The sequence below is a fragment of the Poromitra crassiceps genome, assembly GCF_964638095.1.
Source record: "Poromitra crassiceps genome assembly, chromosome: 15".
Lineage (NCBI taxonomy): Eukaryota > Metazoa > Chordata > Actinopteri > Beryciformes > Melamphaidae > Poromitra > Poromitra crassiceps.
Window position 1 is genome coordinate 26,936,448 of NC_139634.1, and position 23,388 is coordinate 26,959,835.

Below are 23,388 nucleotides of genomic sequence, written 5' to 3' on the forward strand. Positions count from 1 at the left end.
GTGAACATTTTTCATTAGACTGCATCCCATCATCGGTATGATATAGTCCACCCATCAGTCACTGATAGTGACTGTATATGGACGGTAGGGTAACAGGTCTGTGGAGAGACCTTGTCATGTGCTATCACACAGCCTTAGGACTATCTGATTCTTTATTGAGCCAAACAGGCCTGACAGCTGCAGGTGTGGCCTCTGCTGCATAGCAATGGGAACCAAACACAAAAGCATTTCAACAAATTATTGACTCATTATTTGACGCAGTGGCTGATGGGTAATCTCACAGAGAACCATTCAGTTGTTTGAGCCAACCGACCAAAAGACGCACGCAAGCAAGCTCCCTTTCACAAAGCAATACAATACAGTAATGTACTAGACCATTTTCTTCTGTGATTGCGTGACTGAAAATATAACACTTTCTATAGCATGAATGCAACGCCAGAGATGTTGATGTCAATGTAATTCACATTCAATTAACTTGGAATAAGGTGGAGTAATCAATTACAACAAAGGAAATAGTCTGTCTTCGTAAAATGAACCAGACCTCGAAGGCACCGTGTGAAAATTAATCCACTCATAGCCAACATGAGTTTTGATTAATGATAGCAAAATCGCTGCTATGATTATAGTCAGATTCAGCTGATTCTAATTAGCGACAGTATACGGCTAAGTTCAACAACTGCAAACATGTATGTCTGTCTTCTTTTCATTTGAATAGTTGCAGCACTGCACATACAATCTGGACTTGATTACTCCATTCGCTGTCCATTGACAACAGACAGTGCAATCATGGGGCATTAAATTGAAGCATAATGGAATACTGAGAGATGTGAATCTTCTGTATGTGGGGTGAAAAAGTACAAATCAACCTCATCACTGTCTCCATCTTATATGCACATTTAATTTAATAGCCTATATACAGAAAGTAAGGAAATATATTAATTTAATTTACATGATTGTACAAAACCACAAATAGGCAAAAGAGAAGTCAGAGGGTTTAGAGGTTGAAAGTAGACCCTGATGACCTTCCTATGTAGCCCTTTAGTCTGGGCCTGACAGCACAATGAGCCAACTGCAGGCTCACAGAATGTAAAGTCCCGCCCCTGTATAGAAAAACAGCCAATCCTGTGACTGCGCTGAGATTGGCTCTCCAAAAGGGACTTCTAGTTGAATCTCATGAGACACAAACACAAAAAAGTAGAGAGAGAGAGATGATGATAGATGATAGATACATCTCCTCTTGTCACCATAGAGACATTTCGAACAATCTGCCATCACAAAAACTATATTTAGCTCCCTGCCACCCACACAGAGTCCCTGACATTCGTCACCTCCTCCCTGATCTATGCAGAAACATCTGTGCCCTCGTTCGGTCTAGTACAGTTCACTGTCTCCAATAGCTGTGGGCTTCATCCTGTCTCGCCCATGTCTCTCTACTGTCCTCTGTGTCTCCTGTGCGCCAAACCGGTCTCACCCCCATGGTGTCAAAATGCGCGATTTGTCACACCCCCTTGGAGTCCTTATTGCCATGCCAACGAAAGACTGTCGGACAGTCTGAGCCAAAGTCACAATCGGGAGTGGCGGAGTGGGGGTGGCGGACCCATAGTGTTCCCGACTTGTAACTTTCTCGTCACAAGAGAGGTGGTTCAAATCTCAACTCAAACTATAACCCTAACCCCAACCAGGTTGCCTTTCTTGCCTAAACCTATGGTTATTTTACTTAAACCCAACCAAGTTGTGCTTTACTAAACGTAACGGCCGATTCGAGCTGTGGCTCCCACGAAACGTTGCCGGGCCCAAAGCCGTGGCAGCCGCAATTCGCAGCCGGTTGCGGCTGCTGAGGGCTGGTTGGGAATGGCCAAATAACCAGGAGGAGGAACGTGTCAAATATGACATGAAAGGTAGCGTTTCACGTCAGCAATAATGATGCCAAGGGGGGGCGTGACAAATCTACGTATTTTGACGCACTGGTATTGCGTGTGCCTGCGGTGTCTTCCTCATCCCAGCGGCCTCAGGTAGTCTATGTGCCCTTGATGCCCTGGAAGCCACAGAAGCTCCAGCGTTTCTCCAGACTGGCTCCCACCCCCGTCAGCTCCTGTCTGAAGGTGCAGGGCAGCCGGGTCAGCAGGGCCTCCACCTCACCATGGGAAATCTGGACACACATGCACACAGGTCAGGTAAGGATTAGACACAGCACAAAGAGGAAGTCCACATGCATCGACACAGATACACTCACACATTCTCACACCTCTGCTCCTCATCCTCATTATTCTCACACACTCATGATATTGGATGAGGGCAAAGCATCAAGACAGTATTAAGCCACCTGACAGGATTGACGCCAGCTCAAACCACCCGGATGGGCTGAGGATCATCAGTCAATTGAAAGCCTGGGGTGACAGTGCCAAGATCCACTGTATAAGCTGGTGTAGACAACCCGCAGTGTCTTGCATTAATAACTAGACTGTTCAAGCCCTGCAGTGACGTCAGGACGCCTTAAGGTCCATCATGGAGAGATATGTATGCACCCGACACGTGCACCTATGTGCAGTGAATATGCCACTGTCTCTGACTTGTCTTATCACTATACTGCCTTATGCTTGTTGTGTCTCTTGTTGTTTTTGCACCCATATGCCCTGTTATATTTGTTATATTTGTACTATTTGCACTATGTTGTAAACGGAGTCCACAGCACAAGAATTTCACACGTGATACTTGTACCATGGAGTGACAATAAAAATCTTGAATCTTGAATATGACGGCTGTGTCATCGCTGACAATGGAGCTGTGTGTGTGGAGCCGCTAGATAAGCAGAGAGGATTGGGCTTGTTGTTAGCCAGGACTATTATTGACCAAACTCTGTGGCTGTTTGATGTGTTTCTGTGGAGAGTCAGTGTGGGAACAACAGATGCACCGGCAAACTCAGAATTGCACGCACATTATGACAAACGCACACACACACACACACACACACACGTGCACGCGCAGACACACACATGAGAACACACACAGATGTGGGAGGATAAAGCCAATTGGCAATAAGAAGAACACCATGTTCCGCTCCCCATGCTGTATGTAAGAACAAGGTTCATAAGTAAGATAAATTAATACCTATGGCCTCCTCATGGAGGTGCTAGTGAGACAGGACATCTCACTCTCACATCTCTCTTAGGATTTTTATGTAAGATGAGTCATAATGTAGAAATCAGAAGAGGTCCTGAGAGAGGGCCAGTTTCTCTCGTCTAGATGGTGACACAGCTCTGTTCTAACTTGTCCTGTCGTCCAGGGAAATCAGACTGAATAACAGCCTAAACTGGTGGTGTCAGACGTAACAGACTGAAGCAGAACATGAATATATTTGTCAACAAGTGAGGATTAGAGAGAAAATTCAAAAGCCAAAACTGCAAGAGCATGGGAGGGGTGTGAAAACAGAGAGGCACAAAGCTATTGCTATTAAGAATAAGGAGCGTAGAAGTTTAGAAAAGCAAGATCTGGAGCTCACAGGTCAGCAGTTTGAATCACACTTTGCATCATTTGGGAAAACCTGGTGGGATGAAATTGAATGCCACCCCCCTCCAATACTGCTCCTGTGGAGATGTTCAACAGCCAACAATAGAGGGCTGTGGTTGAACAGGGTGACTTCCGTGTGACGGCTGTAACCAGCTGAATGTGAAGGAGAGTCCCGGTGTGATGTGTGTAACTGGTGTGATGTGTGTAACTCCCGTTGTGATGTGTGTAACTCCAGGTCGATGATGGCGCCAGCCTGCAGGTGAAGCTCGTCTCTGTGCCAGGAGTCTAAAACGGCGCAGCGGGACCCTGGCCATATGTCAGCCCTGCAGGCAAAATTATTCTATGTCACTATGTCTAGGTCATGTGTCCATGTGTGCCTCTGTGTGCCTTTACCTTGGTGTCCAAACGCTGCAGGTAGGAGCAGATGTACTCGATGCTGGCTCCAAACGGATGGACGTGGAGGAACGTTGAAATGATTCCTGAGGTAGAACAAACAGGCCATGCAGAGATGTTCATTAAACTGTCAAAACATAAAGACACATCCTGACACATACTGTAGCTCCAGCCTATGAGTTTGTGTCTTCTGTCAAACATGACTTCAAATCAACATAATATTCAAGAGCCCAGTATATCTAACTCCTCCTCTGAGTGTAAAACAAGTGAGGATGCTTCCAGTGTCTTTTCCCAGACTCCCCGTGCTGTTAAGAGCCTCTTGTATATTGTGGCTGCAGATTAGAGGGAGTGTTTAATGACGGCTTTGATGCTGCTGTCTCTCATCAAAGACATGTGCGACTGAAACTCTCCTCCAGCTCTCCTCAGCTGTCTATGAACTCACTGATAGGGCCATCTGGGAGAGAGATAACCCTACACCTCCCCATTAGCATGGAGCGTCATCTCGTAGTTGTTCTTCAGCGTTGTGTACTCCTTGTTGGCCAGCTTCAGCGTGGCCTTACTGATGTTAGTACACTTTGCCTTGCTCCACTAAAGGGAAAAACTTGTCCACCTCCTTGTTGAAGGCTGTGATCCTGATCTCCTCACTCTCATTCACAATCTCAAAGGAGAAGAGCTTGCCATCTCCTCTAGAGTTACTCCAGGTGTGGATGCTGGACTTGTTGGTGACTCGGGCTCTGATCGTCCACTTGCATTGGTAGGTGTTGAGGCTCGCAATAGGGACCATTTTTACTGGAGGTTTGAGAAGTGCCTTGTGGCACCCCCATCATGGGGGTCTTCTTCACAAAATCTCTGCCACGGCCTCAGCCAAAAGAAGACTCTGCTCTATTGAACTTGGGTGACGCTCCAGGTACTGTGGCAGGCAGAGGGGATGATGGGACCGGCGAGGTGCTTGGAACAGACTTCTGGGGAGACACGTCTTATCACCTGCATTATACAGTATGGGGTTGGAGTTCCAATCTTCCCTCAGATTTTTCCTCGGCAGTTCGCTGCTGAGGTTCTCTGGTTCGAGCCAATTTCTTGCGCTTGGCTTCGGGATTGGAGAGTGATTGTACTTGTCCAATTCCCCCTGCTGTCCTGGGGAGAGTTGTAGACTAGCACATGATTCCTCTGATACATGTGCAGTCACCAGCCACTTCTTTTTCACCTGACAGCGTGGAGTTTCACCGGCACGACATAACACGTGGGAGGATCACTTTATTCTCCCCAGTTCCCCTCCCCCTGAACAGGTGCCCCGACTAACCAGAGGAGGCATCTAGTGCAGGACACATACCCTCAATCCAGCTTCCCACCGGCAGACACGGCCAATCGTGCCTGTATGGACGCCCGACCAAGCCGGAGGTAACACGGGGGAATCGAACCTGTGGTTCTCATGTTGGTAGGCAGGGAATCTACTGCTGCAGTACCCGTGCGCCCCTCTCGAAATAATCTGATCAGTGCATGTGAGTGTGTGTGCACGTGCGCGTGCACATGTGTGTGAGTGTGTGTGTGCGCGCGTGCGCTATACAAGCCAAGCATGCAAAAAGAAGTTTGGCTGAAGCTCAGATACTGAGTAACAATGGGAAATACATCATGTATAATATATGATTTGATGTTTATGCTAAATATTCGCCCCATTATGGGGTAACAAAACAACAACATAAGCCACCCTAAAAAGGCCTTTGCAACTCAAGAATAAAAAGAAAAAAGACTTTTCATCTTGCATGCTTTTGTTTGTCAGTTGTCTTAAGGGGAACAGTTCAGAGATAATGCAACTCATTTGAAGTGTTCATCTCTATTCAGTGCGCGGAGGGAGAGAGAAAGCAAAGAGAGACACAACCCTCCGTTTCTCAATGACACAAATTCCTCCAGGATCCAACTGTTCCTTTTCCCGCTGCGCTGCTCACTTGGATTCAGCATCAAACAAGACGTGAAGAAGAGTGATCCTGACATAGAGATGTGCCAGCTCGGATCCTCAACCACGGCCTGTCGCTGCCGCAACAAACAACCAGAGAGGGCACGTACAGACGACACGCACCATTGGCGACCTAACTACCTGTAACCCAATCACACAGTCACTCTGGTATGAGAGACAGTGGACATTGGCGTTTCCAGCTCTGAAAAAGCAAACTGCCAGACACAGAAGCTGCTCCTGAGCTCGGTAGACTGTGGCAGAATCACCATGTTCTTTTGACTCCCCTATAAGACAGAGCAAGTTCTCTCTTTCATGCATTGAGCCAAAGAATGCCCTTGACAATCAACATGTGACAATGCAGCACACTGGAAAATAAGCAGCAAAATCCGACAAAGCTTTGTTCACCTCTATACTGTGAATTACTGTATGTAGCTTATTATACACATGGGAGATGTTCACCATATTCTGTGTCATAAAGTGTTATGTAATCTAATGAGTAAAATGGTCTCTTTCTCTATTTGCATCTGCCTTCTCTTGTGCTCTAATGACCGTGTAATTATGCCTAGTTAGTACTTCAAAGTGACTGAATGCAATCAGAAAATTCCAACTGCATTGGAAGTGATATTGAGTGGCCTAATGGTTAGAGCAGGGATGGGCAATCTCAGCATCTCAGGCTCAGAAAAAAAGAAGAAGAAACAAAGATAAATGTAGTGGAGTAAAAGTGCCAGTTCCTGCTAAGAATTTGTAGGTCACTCTGGATACAGTAGGTGCATCAGTGAATGCAGAATGTAAAGGTAAATGAAGAAATGCCACGGAAATGTGTCAACGTACCAACTAGCAGGGCTTCCCTCTCAGAGTGGACGGGACTGGGGGGACTCTTCTCTGGGAGACCTTCCTTCTCCTGACTGCAGGACACCACAGACGATGCTGTTGCATCCTGGGGGAGGACACACAAAATCCTTTGGTGTCAAACTGCAGGTGTGATACCGGTAAACGCTTAAACCTCCCACACAAACGCTTAAAACTCCCACACAAACGCTCAAGACTCCCAACAGACAGACATACTATTTCACTATAACAATACTGACTGACACAGGCCACCATGTTGTTGGTAGTTATCACACATTTATATGCTACACCATGCCCTCGCCAATCCACATGTGAATAGAGTTTTGGAGATTGTGAGTAAATACAAAAATAGAAAACAAACAAAACAATTTAGAAGCAGGACAAAAATACAATAAGACAATGCAGGCAGAGATACAGGAGAGAGAATTCAGTCAGCAGCTATATTTCTGTTGGAGAGAGAGAGCAAGATAGAGAGAGAGAGAGAGAGACACAGAGAGGGAGAGAGAGAGAGAGAGAGAGTGAGAGATATCTGAGTGTTAGCATTGCTAATAATCAAGCTGATGTTTACGGTTGACTCTGGCTGATGTGTAGATGTAAGGGAAAAAGTGTGTTGTGAGAAATATAATGAATACTGTGCTTTTTAATGAATAACATGCTTTGTTCTCAGTAGAGTGTTTCTTCTCTACAGTACATCCCATAGGTAATCAGTGCGTGTACTAGTATGTGCACTTCCTCCACTACTGTATATATGGTCCTAATGTTTACGTTTCGGAACTGCTGAATAGCTGAATAATAGTTGATCCTATACAGACACGTGTGCCATATTATGGTTAAGAGAAGCCGTGGGTTTGTCTCTGAGCCAAGTACTGTAATCTGAACTGTGGGCTTGGCTTTATGCCGAGATTTATCGTTTTGTTTTTTACCCTAGTGTCACTTCTTTGGAAATGCTCCATGTACATGTACCGGTATGTTGAATAAAGAAGCTTCACAGAAGACCTCTGAAACTTTGCTCAGTCACAGGGCGAAACTCCCCCCTAATGTGTGTGTGTGTGTGTGTGTGTGTGTGTGTGTGTGTGTGTGTGTATTTGAGTGTGCAACACGTATACCGGTATGTGTCTTTGTACGCTGCAGCACAGGTCGGTGAGTTCCTAACCCAGTTGTGTCTGTTGTAATGTATTCAAAGTCCCTGTGAAGTGGATTGGCCTGTAATGATCTGTCACTGGAAGAGGTGAGCGAGGGAGGAGGAGAGGAGAAGAATGGAAAGAGGAGGAGAGGACAGGAGAGGAGACAAGGAAAACGGGAGGAAGGGGATGAAAAGCGTTTAGCGAGGAGTCGAGAGGGCTCAGACTTTTTCCACCTACATTGACTTGATTAGCACTTGGCTCGCTCTCTCTGTCATCTCGCTTTGACGTCTCCAGCTAGAGTCGATTAGAAAAATGAAAGAAAACATCATTCAGAAACAAATCACCCACTAATGCAATCAGACACACCAAAACTCACTCTCCATCCCTCCCTCTCTCTCACTTTGCCACACACTCGTATGAATTTGAACACACACAGCGCACGCACACACATCCCCGCACACATACACACACACACACACACACACACACACACATCCCCGCACACACACACACACACACACACACACACACACACACACACACACACACACACACACACACACACACACACACACACACAGAGGGCAGCACGACCAAGGCCTACTTCCACTGGGATTTTTTGTGTGTTAATGTTCTTGAGATGGAGACAGATAATGCAATGTCAAATAGATTACGTGAATATAGCTACTGTATGACTCCCTATCCCAGAGCATCAAAAAAAGACAATCGGTTATTAAGTCGCTCCCCTGCTCAGCTGTGCCGTGTGGAAATTCATTGTTTTATGTAATCAGAAGACATGCACTCGAAGAAAAGGTTTAAATACATGAAAGCCAGTTTAAAAGAGTGAACGCAGCCTTGAAAGCTGGTGATAACAGGACAATAGAGAATGCTGATAGGTACATGATGAAACATGACATCCTGACAGAGGATTTAGTGCGCCGTGGCTCTGACACGATCATTATCTGGAACATGTGGCCGCGCTGACAGCTGCAATCACAGCGTACGCCAAACGCCACGCTGCCTGAATGCACGTATAGTATACACAGAGATACAGCTCAGATTGAATGTTTGCAAAAGTATATAGTGTATAGTCCACCGGCCTTGCACTACCCAGTTCTTGTACCATGTATTTGAGAGTAGTTGCTAACTACTACAGTACTAGTTGGTAACTACGAACCGGTCTGCAGCACTGCTTGAACGGCATTCACAGATGCGGAGCGATACTGAATTGCGCAAAGGAATTAGGTATGGTCAATATACCATGAACTATACAACATATATATATAACATACTATGAACCAATCAGATCAGTTGATCTGAGGTACCTGTTATAATCTACTTTATATACTGTATGTTGGACTTGTTAGCTTAGCTGCATTTATTTATATAACCCCTTTTGTTTCTACTATATAGTTTCATTGTTATTCTTGCTGCTGCAATGATCCAATTAACTAGAATGAATAAAGATCTCATCTTACTGAGCGACAGTAGGTTGTTCACATGATGATGATAGGTCAATAGTCACATTGACCTTAGCTAATGTAGATCCAGTATTTGGTGACAGTAGGGACAGTGATGGGCAGTGAGGGTCGAGCGATGGCACGAGGAGATGTGTTCAACATGGCAAATCAGCCCACAAGAACCACTAATCTACAGGGAAAGTCCCCCTGCAAATTGATTTCTCTTTCTCCTTTTAATGAGACTGCCTGGCATGATTCATGTGTGCACCTCTCTGTGTGGATTTAATTACCATATTTCCCATGGATCACTCTTGTGGGGACACATTTCAGTGCTGCACGACATTTTAATCAAAGTCATCACCATTAAAGTGCATATTGACAACTCTGTCACTCTGGCTGATCTGAATGAATGGCCATCATGCAGCAGTCTGGTTGAGAATGGTTAATTCTCCTCTTTACTGAAAAATCTGCAGTCAGCAGATCAGCTGAGCGACCTTCAGTCTGCTCACGGCGGACCAAGTTGGGCAGCTCTGTTGCTCAAAAATATGACTTGAGAGCAGAAAACAAGCTATCAGAGTCAGCAGCATGCACCATTTGACTGTAGCATATTAGCATTATCATTATCCAATTACAAGGCTGATTGAACTTGAAGCTCATTCTCGTGTCAACCCGCCTCCTTGTTACCATGGCGAGCTGAAATTGGCTAACGAGCGATCAGCCTCAGTAGCGGTGGAACACACCTGCACGTCAATGACATCTCTGTTGTATTCAAATGGGTGAATTGAATTTAAATCACATGTCTGGTATTTTAGTCAAAAACGCTTCTCTTGAAGTGGAATGGCACAGTGGCTTAAGGTAGTCACGACGGGCCCCAGTGCAAGGAGTTGTGACGGGTCCTAGTACACGCTAGTTACGAAGTACACACACACGCACACGCACACACACACACACACACAACATTAGTATACCTGTATCATACCAACGTGTTGGATTTGACAGTTGAATGAGTTACCTATGCTATTGTATGGGGAAAATAGAGAGATCATAGAGCAAGCTATATCAGAACCACGGGTAGCGCTCGGACACCTGCTCACAGACAGTCAAAGTACAGTTGTATTAAACTGTGGTTCTTTAATGTTGATGAATGTGGATTTCGTGTTGAATAAGCATATCATTTTGTTAGAGATTGGCATACAGCAAATGCACCACTTTAGATCTAATGTGTGTTCTGATTTGAACACAGACTTATTCCGGGGGTGGTTAATTTGAGTCATTTGCAACGGCCCGTTCTCTGCCCGATACATTGATGGAGAGCCTGCTCTCTCCATGGGCCCTCTACCCCACGGGCTCCAGTGCAGCCCTGCACTGTCTATATTTACGCCCCTGGAATGGCAAGGTGTTTCAGTGTTAAAATGATTTGATATTTCCCTCAAGCCTCAGGACAAGTTCGGTCTTAACACCTTTTTGTCTGGAGAGAGTGCGGTCTGTTTTAACACCCTTTTTCCCCCCACACGGCAACGAAGCTGCTGTGTGCTCAAGCTGCCCACAATAACCTCTTCTGCTGTTTGAACACAAACTAACTGGTCACAAGCCAGCTCCTCTAACATTCTGCCATTCCCCATTGATAATTGCCTACAACTCGGAATAAAAAGGCAAGAGATCGCCCCACCTCCTAATTTGTGATATAATACCAATGTACTACCCAATGTAGAACATCATTAAAAACTCAATGGAAGCGATGGAAAAGATGGCTATGAAGCACCCAGGGCAATTTTCTCAGGACAAGGCGCGGAATCTTCTGCTTAACTACATAATGTAACATCAATCTCTTTTGGGTGGTAAAGGCTCGTTCAAGCATTTTATGTGTCCTAAAATCCTGTCTCTCATTAACATGGAGCAGTTCCAGGCTGTATGTTGATAACATTACAAATTAGAGTGTTGGTTTCCGGAAATGAGAGAGAGAAAGATCTTAATACTGTGTGAAATGTCACATATAAATAACAAATAGCATTCGAACATTTTAAGTACCCGGAAATTCTGTCTCCCACTGGAGCAGTTCCAGGCTCTATCTTGATAACATTACAAACTAGAGGGCACTCAGTAGAGTGCATACTTCCGCCCAACGTATCTACAAAGTTTCGTGGTGTTACATGAATCCGTTTGGAAGTTAGGCGCCTTTTTGTGATTGGCCACGCCCATTACCACACCCCCTTTGGGTGTTTCGTGCAAATCCATTCATAAGTTTTGACATATCCTGCAGACAAACAAAGAAACATGCAAACATGCAAACAGATACAAACATCTAACTAATAAAAAATACTGTTAAACAGTTAAACTAGTGTTTTTATTATTTTGAACATTTATTTTAGATTTAGAATGTAAATTGCCTATAAAATATAATACATTTTAATGTAATGTAATTTCACATAACATCAACACTTATTTTTGGCCCACGGACCTCCATCCAGATTCCTTTTTGGCCCCTTCATAGGAAATAATTCGGGCATTTCTGGATTGGTACCTGTTCCTGTCAGGTATTCCAAATTAATTGTCTTTTTCAATATTCTTCCTGGAAGGTATGGTTAATACCTCAAACATCTCTCTATCAGTGCCTCCAGGCAAGCTTGATCTTTCATTTGCCTTGGGTTGACTTAAGGACAAATTATCATTACACACCCGTTAGAGACGCACTAAAATCTTCATAAAAGTGTGGGCTGTGGCGACTGATGAAATATTTTTCTAATATTGTTCACACATTGAACCTCATTACGAAGTAATTTCTCTCCGACTACAGCTCAAATCAGATATTGTATTTCACTTTAAATGCCAATTTGTCAGATTCAGACTTTTCATTTAAACACACTCAGGAACATTATGAACATGAACACCGCAGTCTCCATCCTCTGTACGTACGTGTGTGTGTGTGTGTGTGTGTGTGTGTGTGTGTGTGTGTATGTGCGTGTGCGTGGGTGTGTGTGTGTGTGTGTGTGTGTGTGTGTGTGTGTGCGTGTGCGTGTGCGTGTGTGCATGCGTGTGTTTCCTTCTAACCTGTAGAGTGTGTACAGTTTGCAGGTTGTGGATTTGGTTCTTCAGCTGCCGTTTGTCCTCCATACTCTTCCCAAGCTCCGCCTCCCGCTCGTTTAACTCCTCCCTCATCTTCAGCAGTTGCTAAACACAGGAAAAGAACGATTCATCAATGCTGATCTGCTTGTCAACTAGTCTCTTAGAACAGACGAGTTGGCTTCCGCAATTTTCAAATGCTCTCGCCATACCGTCTGTACGTTAGACCCCCAGAACATGCACAAGGAAGTAGTGAAAAAAACCTTCAGACCGGAAGGAAGTTCGACGGAATCTGACCAATCACGACACGCGTGTCCACGAAAAATATGTTCCCCCCGGAAACTTAAACCGATGCAGGTTGCTAATGCTAGCAGTGCTTTAGAATTACCATGGAAGCTACGCCGACGAAACCGGTGAAATAAGACCCTGTCACCCTGATAGACGTAAACGATGTATCCGCGGCTTGGAGGAACCTCGTGCAAGACGTGCACTTATTCCAGAGTTAAACGAAAGTGATGAGGTAAGTTGCTAACGTTACTGAGCTTATCGTTCGTCTTACTAATCAGCGTTAGCTAACGATAGCTACAGCAGTATACAGCTAGTTAGCTAATGTTAAATTCTGATTGGACGAATGAGCGGAAGTCCCGCCTTTCAACTTCCTCTTCCGTTTGGTGCATGATTCTCCCCCACGAAGTACAGACTGTATATAGCTGCATCTGCCGGATGTAGATAAGACAGTCTGTTTTAAGAGACTACTTGTCAACAGTTTCTGCAGCAAACATCATCCGAAGCAGGCTTGTGACTTTAAGGTTCCTAGTTTGGCTGACCCTGAACCAGCAGGTAAAGTAAAGGCAGCCGTTGCAGTGGTGTTTTTTCGGGGTCCACCCGCTATGCCAACCAACCACAGTGCCGACAGCCCGCAATGCCGCCATTAGGTTTAGGCGTGGAGGGTGGCACTGTTTTTTCAGCGTGTGGCAAGCTGCAAAATGAATGAAGCATACACGCGCCGCCGTTTGAAGCGTGCTGTTTGAGGCACCTCGCACACAGCGTCTCCATCCTTCCCCTCCGCGGGTGACAGCTGTCTACTTTTATCCACATAGAAACATTTCATAAAAGTTAGAATGAGTGTGTAATTCATCTATGCCAGGTCCTAATGATACTGGCCTACTTCATGAAGCCAGAACATCTGAAAGACTTTTCCTAAGCTGATGTGTGTCTGTGCGGAGTTTGATGTTTTTGCGATTTGGATTGGGGAAATGTTTGTGTATGCCGTTTGACATCTTGCCAGCAACGAACCAAAGCCTTATTCATTTCCCCCTAAACCAGATCAAGATCTTACAGCCTGTAAGAACATGTGCAAAACAGACAAAAGGCTGTTAATGAGCTTTAAGAAGATTTGATTCTCCCAGAAGGAAAATTACATGGTAACACAGTCAAATAGAATTCAGAAAAGAAAAAAGAAAACGCTTCTTACAACTGTGGATTTTATCTGTCATTTTGGATAGTATGGAGCTGGGCTCAGTCTATAGAGGTATACAGTATATCGTCAGTCATTATTTCTGCATTGGGGATACGCCTGTGGATCCTCTGACTACACCTCATTGGGGGATGGTGACTTGAAGGCTCCTTCATGTGTCTTTTAACCTTTTGGATCTTCCTTAATGATGGCGGCTCATTTTTGGAGGCTGAACCAGTGAGGAGTCGAGCCCACGAGGACGGAGGAGCAGGCACATTTTGGCCAAATGGAACGAACGCACCCCTGGTATTCAAATGCCATTTGCATGTGGATATGCTATCGGGATAATAAACTATCCATTCATGCCCTGCTATTTCTACACTATACACTTTTATTCTCTGCATTCTGTCCTCATCGTGTTCAGAACTCATTTTTGGCTTGCACAATGCAAAGGAAGTGATGGTTAACAGACTTTCCTTGTCAAAAACAGCTAATAAATTAACCATTTCTATTCAGTTCAGCTGAGACGGCCAAATGAACATTTAGAAATGCCATCAGCTGTTCACAGCCATGTTGGCCAAGAGCTGAGGAGCTCCACTATCGCTGCCTGAGGGTGACATAATGTCACCTGAAAACCCCCTCCTGTCAACAGTAAGACAGAAAAACATGTAGCAGATTATGGGTCAACAGAGGTGATACTACTGTGCACCCAGGACGTACTTTGCCATGGAAGGGATTGTTTTCTGACTTTAGCCCTGCTGATCTTTCCTCTACCTGCTAGTTATTTACATTCACCTGGTGTAATCCTGGTCTGAATGAGACCATGGAACACCAGGGCACCTGAATATCAAAACCAAGAACGCCAAGCTGATGCTTGAGTCCTTGTGGAGAACGTTCTTCCCAAGTTGTCTGGGGGTGAATGAATTTTTCATGAAAGTAAGCATGGAGCTTCCTTGAGATTTGAGATGGACTGTGTGCTTCACTTCGCGTGAAAAACTTCACAAAAAAGCATCATGATAATCAGCCCAGATGTTTCAACTACCACGTGAAATAGAAAACCAGCAGGCTCTGGCACATCACTACCCCATATGCGGCTACTTCCTCACTATGAGCAGTGTTGGGGGTAACTCATTACAAAAGTAACATATTACATGTAATATATTACTTTTAGCAGTAACTCAGTAATATAACTTATTACTTATAGGATTTCAGTAATATTATACCAGTTACTTTGTCAAGTAACTCAAGTTACAAATTGAGTTACATTTTATTAAATCAAAGCACATGTTAAAAAAACGATACAATCATTTCCTAATCAAAATGTGTGTTTTTATGCAAATAGCCACTCTAGATGACAATGACAAAGGAAAAGAATAACATTTAGAATTTTGGATTGTTTACACTGGCGGTTTCAAGGCGGTTGAAATTATTTTTCGGGATGGTTCCGGGGCGGCGATGTCATTCTGCTGCTGCTGTTATTTTGGTAAAAGTAATGCAAAAGTAGTGTAATAAGTAACCAGTTACTCTACACAGAAAGTAATATTGGAAAGTAACTTATTACTTTCAAATGAAAGTAACTAGTAATATGTAGTATATTACATTTTGAAAGTAACTTGCCCAACACTGACTATGAGAGAGTACTGTGAGAATTGCAATCACACACTCTAAAACGCTGAGATACAATCATAATGTGAGCCAGCATCTGCCATAATGGTAGCTGCTATCAAATTCTTACACCTTGCATCAACACGTTTTTCTTGATCCAGATAAGACAGATACAAATCACATTTCATATCAAGTGTAAATGGGATCAGGCATGTCTGAGCAGGTAGAGAGGACTCAAAAAGCCTTCCACAATATTTGCTTTTCACAGACAATGAAAAGCATATTTAGCTATTCTGTATAATGCCTTGTTGTAAAGAGACATTAGAAGACAAAGACATTAGACAAACATTAGGAAGGACTAACGAGAGGCTATAAATCAACACAATATAGCGGTATGGAACGTTTCGATCAAAGACCTTCAAGTATATGCTGTCAAATGGAATAAACAAACATAAATACTAAAGGCAGGGATCACAGTGACCAATCTAGTGACTACTCTTACAATTAGTCACAAGACATAATTTTACCTCAATCACATAGATCTGTAATATAATACATCTTAAAAACATTAAGATCACCTTTGTTAGCTCAATAGCAATCTGAGTTAGGCTCCTATAGCATCCATTCTCTGCTTGACAGAGCATCTAAGTGCCATTGTGGAAGCGCAGACACGTCATGACAGCATAAACACATTTCAGTCAGTCAACTCACGTACTGAATACGGCGATTTAATTGAGAATAAATGTAAATATAGATTTTATTTTTGCATCAAGGCTCTGTTTCATCACACACCCCTGTTTCATCACACCCCCTGTTTCATCACAGCCCCCTGCCAAGCATCATTTACAGCCAGCCAAAAAAGCAAGAGCGGGGAGAGATCAATGCAGCTTCTTCCCCCACGGGGAAGCATAGAACGAGAGTGCAGGTGGATGCTGGAGGTGGAGGGTGGGTGTGCAGGTGGATGTTTGAGGTGGAGGGTGGGTGTGCAGGTGGATGCTGGAGGTGGAGGGTGGGTGCAGGTGGATGCTGGAGGTGGAGGGTGGGTGTGCAGGTGGATGCTGGAGGTGGAGGGTGGGTGCAGGTGGATGCTGGAGGTGGAGGGTGGGTGTGCAGGTGGATGCTGGAGGTGGAGGGTGGGTGTGCAGGTGGATGCTGGAGGTGGAGGGTGGGTGTGCAGGTGGATGCTGGAGGTGGAGGGTGGGTGCAGGTGGATGGTGGGTGTGCAGGTGGATGCTGGAGGTGGAGGGCGGGTGTGAGATGCTGGAGGTGGAGGGTGGGTGCAGGTGGATGCTGGAGGTGGAGGGCGGGTGTGAGATGCACAGCTGCAGAGGTGAGTTTGACAGCTTAAATCTATCACCCACTTGGTGATGTCTAACACATGAGCTGATCCAGGTTCATTCATGGTCGTTTGCAAGGCTACAAAACAAGACAATTTCACGCTGGAAAAGCACAAGATGTGTCCAAATTGTCATCTAGATATTATGTTAATCAACTCATCTAATCTTCTCCTACACAAGCCAGCAGGGGGCGCATTTTGTAAGGGTAATTACATTCCACCATGATGAAATAAAGTGGAAGCGGATAATACATGATCTCCTTTGAAAATAATACATTCTGACATCCTTTGCTACGAAGAATAGAAGCAGGAAGCTGGGCCTGTTTGACAACCCAGCAGGTGATCACAAAGGTGCCTGAGGAAGAGTTTTCTTTATCCATTGCATTGCTAAATGTTACCAAGGGGGATATTTTATTAGAACTGGCCTCGAGCTCGAAGTGGCTTCTTTAGAGGGCTTTCTGACATTATGAGCAAGATATTACTGCAATCTCAGTGTCTCTGCTTGGTGCCAATCTACATCTATAAAAGGGAGCAAGTGGGCAATCTCTGTCTGTCTGTTCTCTGTTTCAATTTTTGTCCCACTGATGATGTCATAGGCATTCTGACATCACTGAGGAGACTGATAATGTAATCAGTGATGTCATAAGAACAAAATCATCTTATGACATCACTGATGATGTCATAGGCGCGGTGAAGCCGAACTGGTTGCAGAAAGTTACGACTAGTGGTTTAGCTGTCATAGAAATTATGGAAGATCCGGACGCCTCCGCCACATATTTTAAAGCTTTGCCAGCAACAGACAGGTTATCTTACACAAATAAGTTAACTCTTTCAATGGGGTGAGGTTTCCTGACCCATGCTCACTGTCAGGATGGGTCTAGGATCCAACTACATCGCAAAGTTGTAGTGCGGGACATCCTCATATTCCTAGTGGGAATGTCCAGCGTATATACGCATACGGCACAAGACATCTTTTTCCTGTATTCAGGGGATCTCTCGTTTCGGCTTCAGTTCCTCAGAGTTTTGGATACAGCCGATGCGTGCACAACTAATGCTGTGATGTCCACTCTAAATGGGTCTATATGACATGACTGATGATGTCATAGGCATTGTGACATCATCAGTGATGTCATCAGTAAGTGATGCCAATAGTGCAGCCAAGCTGCGTATAATATGTGAGCTGCAGGGCCAGCTCGGCGAGCTGCAGGAGGGGCGAGCCTAGGGATCGAGCATGCGTAGTGCGCAAGATGCCTAGTTTGTAATATTTGTGATGGCTTGTGTGCTCTTGTCGAAGTGTGTGTGTGTGTGTGTGTGTGTGTGTGTGTGTGTGTGTGTGTGTGTGTGTGTGTGTGTGTGTGTGTACACAGTAGTGATGCGCGGGCCGCAGTTATAACCGTGCTGACCACGGATATCCCACCCCGCGGGCGGGCTGGATCATTAAAATAAACATTCTGATTAATAGCGGATGGGTTGCGGGCGGTTGAAACGATGTTTCATTAATGAGGAAAAATAATATTAATTACGTTCTCTAGTCTATGAATGTATTTTAAGCTACATTTTTCGTCAGGCACATTCTTAGTCGCCTATTGTAGATCCCCCAAAGGACCCACGGCCGTAAACCAAACAATACAGCCATGTGCTCTCCACTTTTCGTCCATATATGGTCAATGACGTCACCCTCAAAAAGGAGTCTTCGCTGAATAGAAGACGTGTTTGAAGAGAAGACGCGTTCGTATTTCCCCATACAATGAGGCAATCTAAACTTAAAGCTATAGCGTTAGCCGAGTAAACTACATGAGGGCAAGTGGTGCACTGGACATAATACAGCATGGAAGTTTATTTGGAGTCTTGGACTGCAGCGATCGCACCAACGGCAGCAGAAACCGTAAGTTTGCTCCTTTTATATCGTTTTATAGCGTTTATAGCGTCGGGTGCATGGCGGGCGCGGATCTATAAATAGTATGAAATAATTTGTGCAGATTTATGGCGGGCGGATGGATGGTTCATGCATACACGCGGATTAGGATGGCATAAAAGCTCATCCGCGCATCTCTAGTACACAGCATGTCTGTGTATTATGGTTTGACTAAAACGGGTTTTTGAAGGCCGATACCAACGCCTAGACTGAAGCAGATAGACAGTTTTTTTAAATCCTGAAATTCAATATTTTTAAATTTGGCCATTTTCACTGTCAGTGTTCCCCCCCATAACTTCATTCTTTTCAGGGAGGAAAAGCCTCTGAAACAGCATTTAGACCATCATGCACTAAAGCTGTCCATTGAAACCCAGACCCAAACAGATTTCTTCTAGAGAAACAAAGGGATATGGAGCACACGGTCAAAGTTAGGCAATTTAATAGGTGCAAACAAAGACTGACGTTTCGACACACACAGGTGTCTTCTTCAGAGTCTGGTTTTTTGACTCTGAAGAAGACACCTGTGTGTGTCGAAATGTCAGTCTTTGTTTGCACCTATTAAATTGCCTAACTTTGACCGTGTGCTCCAGATCCTTTTGTTTCACTAGTTTAATTCAGTCCCCTTGTCTGAGAGGCACCGGTCTGGCATTATCAGCTGAAGCGCGTTTTTTTTTTCTCTTTTTGTTCTACAGATTTCTTCTAGAATCAGCAGCTATCGGTGACCCACCCCACATTTTCAATGGCAGTGGGAATTCTGGGATAGGGTTAGGGATTAACCCTACCTTTAAATGAAGATTTAATTTACAAAAACATTATTGACCAACTGACAAATAAATAAAATGTAGAAAGATGTTACAAATAAATAAAATGTAGAAAGATGTTTTGATGCAGATCGTTAGTTTTTCTTCTATATCAGACACAGGTTTTTGTTCCTACCTGACATGTTTCGACGGCAATACTTCCGTCTTCATCAGAGGTGTCACTAGATGGTGTGTGACGTGCCTTAAACAGCTGATGTTGTTTACAGAGGCGTGATCGTCCTGTCAGATTTGACAGTAAACAACATCAGCTGTTTAAGACACGTCACACACCATCTAGTGACACCTCTGATGGCCGTCGAAACATGTCAGGTAGGAACAAAAACCTGTGTCTGATATAGAAGAAAAACTAACGATCTAAGTCAAGTATAGACACTATGAACCTTTTTGGATTATGTTTTGATGCAGTTGTGGTCAGGGAGAAACCTCCATCATATTGGAGGTGGAGGTGAGCATGGACAGGCTGATAATTCAATATTTAAAGTTATACAAGGAACTTTCTATGAAACAGTCTTGATTTCAAACAAATTTATTTTATTTTATTTTTAAAGCAAATGCACACACTGGCCAAGATCTTTTTACGATACGAAGTGGTGGTGCTCATGGGAAATGCAGTCTTCATTCTGGGAAAACACTACCGCTTTTGTCCACAGGGGTGGCTAAAATCAACATAAAATGAAAATTCCGTGTTGCTGCTTTAATAAAAGGGCAATATTGACCCCATGTATCTGCAAACTGATACAGCATGAGCATGTGTGTGTGTGTGTGTGTGTGTGTGTGTGTGTGTGCGCATGCGCATGTGTGTGTTACCTTCTGCATGCCCTGTAGAGCCTGCTGTAAGAAGCTGAGCTGCTGAGAGTGTGTGTTGTCCTCCTCGCTCCCGATTGGCTGGTTCTTGCCCTGTTCCTGCTTCAGCAGCTCCACCTCGTTCCTGTAGGCGTCCAGCTGGCAGCGCAGGGAGTCGTTCTCCTCCTTTAAGGCCTCTGCTTGGGACACAGCTATACACACACACACACACACACACACACACACACACACACACACACACACACCAGTTGTTTACAGCGAACAGGTAAGGTTGGTCAATCTGGAACCCAACAAAACACATCCAAATTGACAGTCTGTCTTGAGAGATTACGGGTTGGTAAACCGATTCTTGAAAAATATTTTGGTAAATCCTTTACACTCACCACAGAGCATACCTCAATTCCTTGAGGTATTTGTAGGGGTGTGCATAAGACTGACATGACAACGCCTTATGAGCATGAAGGAGGCTTTATGAATATTTATGACTGTTGTCATTAAGTGTCATTTGGTAAATTATGTCATTGTTAATGCAAAGTTGACATTGTTTGAGATGTCTTCGTTATGACAACTTGACATTAACCAAGACAACATAATCTGTCAATGTCTTCGTTATGACAACTTGACATTAACCAAGACAACATAACCTGTCATAAACGTGACATAGGCATTAAGAAGTCCTCAAGTGCAATTACACTGCCAAATGAGTTTATAACTGTGTCATGAGTGTTTCCCTTGACCTAAACTACAGTGTTATAATTTGAACTTTTCACTAAGATGTCACTAAAGTCTAATTACACTGTCTTGGTTAATGTCAAGTTGTTCTAACAAAGACATTGACAGGTTATATTGTATTGGATAATGTCAAGTTGTCATAATGAAAACATCTCAAGCAATGTCAACTTTGCATGAACAATGACATAATTTACAGAATGACACTTAATGACAAGTCATAAACATTCATACAGCCTCCTTCATGTTCATGACAGGTGTCATGTCTTATGCACACCCCTTCAAATAGTGTAAGTAAAAAAAAAAAGTACCCAATGGCAACAATCAAATTGCAACACGTCACCCTCACGTCACACATAATCCGCACCAACTTTGTTCTTTGACATGTATCCCTCTTTATTCTTTTCCCCTCACACTAATTCTGAAAGAATAAAAAAACACAATGCCATTTTTCATAAAAGCTGCCAAAAATTAATTGTTTTTCATTTCACTAACAGCGGAAAACTGTAAAATCCCCTAGAGACCGCTAGACAAAGAATCCTTCTCCTCCTTTTACATTTCTGAAGCAAATGGAGAGTATGAAAGCCTTTAAGAAACGACGTTCCCATGCAGGCGATGAAATACAATCCCTATTGAGTAACGGCAAAATGTGCCTTTTATCTCTAAATAGGCTTTTCCCACTACAATAGGATTCTTTTTCCCATTAACTTTCCTGGAGAGATTTAATTCACTTGGAACTGACCTCAACTGTGCCAGTGAGAGCAGGGCGAGACATATTTATTGATTTGGGTGTATATTCCACTGATTATGTATTGACTAGTCCATACCCGGGGATGTGCGTGCCACAACTCTGTGCAGAATTGCCCCAAAAAATGCTAATAAACAGCTTGAATTTGGGAAATGGAAAAATCGACTTTGTCAGTCCCTACCCTGTATTGTGCCAATGTCCATGTGCACTTTCAGATTAGTTGGGCAACCCCAATAATAAATGGATAAATGGATACAGACAGACAGACAGACAGTTTTGTCACATGCCTTTTATAGGGTTGCAAGGGCCTCTATGCTAATCTCACTACTATACTATACAGTATAATAAGGAGGGGGTGTGTGCCACGCACAACGGTGCACAATGCACGGTGCACGTGTGTGTGTGTGTGTGTGTGTGTGTGTGTGTGTGTGTGTGTGTGTGTGTGTGTGTGTGTGTGTGTATGTTAAGGTGACCAGATTTCTCAAATGAAAATCGGGGACATTTCCAGTCCGGCAATCAATATATCATAAAAATATCCAATGTTATTACCTATGAAATAATAAAGGGGGATGATTCCGGTTTCATTTATTTTGTCCATGGCTGTTGTACTGTACGGCTTCACGAAGAGGCCCCTGGTGAAATCCCCCCCCCCCCCACTCACACACACACACGTCATTCACTGTGCCCCTTTACAAAATGTCAATGTGTTCCCCAGCAGCATTGGCCTGGCTTTCCGAACCTACAGCGCCGGATGTTTTATGAATAGCCTCAGATCTCAAAAAGTATTTTCAGTCCTAATGGCTTTTTCAATGTTTTCCTGTAAGAGCAGGAAGCAGCAAAACATGTAAACACTTGTTGGATGCCTGGATCAAAACATAGACATGTGATGCTTATTATGCTTTTAACCCACCCGTAAGCCTCCCGCAACCTTTTTGCTTGAGTGGTTGGCCAGTGGGCACGTCTGTAAAGGGGAGACTCGTGGGTACTCAGAATCCATTCTCATTCAGATATGTTGGGGTGAGAGGTCAAGGGTCCCCTTTGAAATTGACCATATGCTGGTTTTTCAAAATGTATTATTTAGCCCCCTTCCTTCCCGAGGTATCATGGCATTGTTGGTCCCAATGGATGCTGTAGGTCTTACAGTCATACCCTATAAGTATCTTCACTCTAGATTTAAGAATGAGCCTGCTAGAGCTAGAGTCATATCGGCTGCAGACGCCAGTAGAAAATCGGGGACATTTTCAGGGACAGCTCCATCCGGGGACAGGTCACCAAAAACGGGACTGTCCCTGAAAATCGGGACGTCTGGTCACCTTAGTGTGTATGTATGAGTATTGAAGAGTACTTTGAATGGAGATTTTTTTTGTTCTCAAGCTGTGGAAACATGATTAACTCAATTATGGCGATAAGACCCCAATATGTACAGTATGTGTGTTTGTTTATATGTCTGTGTTGGCGTGTATGTTTGTTTGTGTGTGTGTGTGTGTGTGTGTGTGTGTGTGTGTGTGTGTGTGTGTGTGTGTGTGCGCGCGTGTGCGTGCGTGTGTGCATGTGTGTGTGAGAGCGAGAGAGCTGAGTGTTAGCATTGTTAATAATCAGGCTGATGTTTACTGTTTACTCTAGCTCAGGG

The 23,388-nt window shown here is 44.0% G+C and overlaps 1 protein-coding gene across 1 annotated transcript in view; it reads right to left on the minus strand.

The window, feature by feature from the left end:
- Nucleotides 1–2,017: 2,017 nt before the first annotated feature.
- Nucleotides 2,018–23,388, minus strand: part of LOC310790435 (ecto-NOX disulfide-thiol exchanger 2-like) — a gene marked incomplete at both ends in the record, with an annotated part of 93,556 nt that continues 72,185 nt past the window's right edge. Inside the window, 6 exons of the mRNA XM_083652124.1 lie at nucleotides 2,018–2,149; nucleotides 3,901–3,986; nucleotides 6,683–6,788; nucleotides 8,062–8,118; nucleotides 12,333–12,452; nucleotides 20,285–20,472. Of these exons, the coding sequence (XP_083508250.1) occupies nucleotides 2,018–2,149; nucleotides 3,901–3,986; nucleotides 6,683–6,788; nucleotides 8,062–8,118; nucleotides 12,333–12,452; nucleotides 20,285–20,472 (689 nt within the window). The remainder of the gene's footprint in view (nucleotides 2,150–3,900; nucleotides 3,987–6,682; nucleotides 6,789–8,061; nucleotides 8,119–12,332; nucleotides 12,453–20,284; nucleotides 20,473–23,388) is intronic.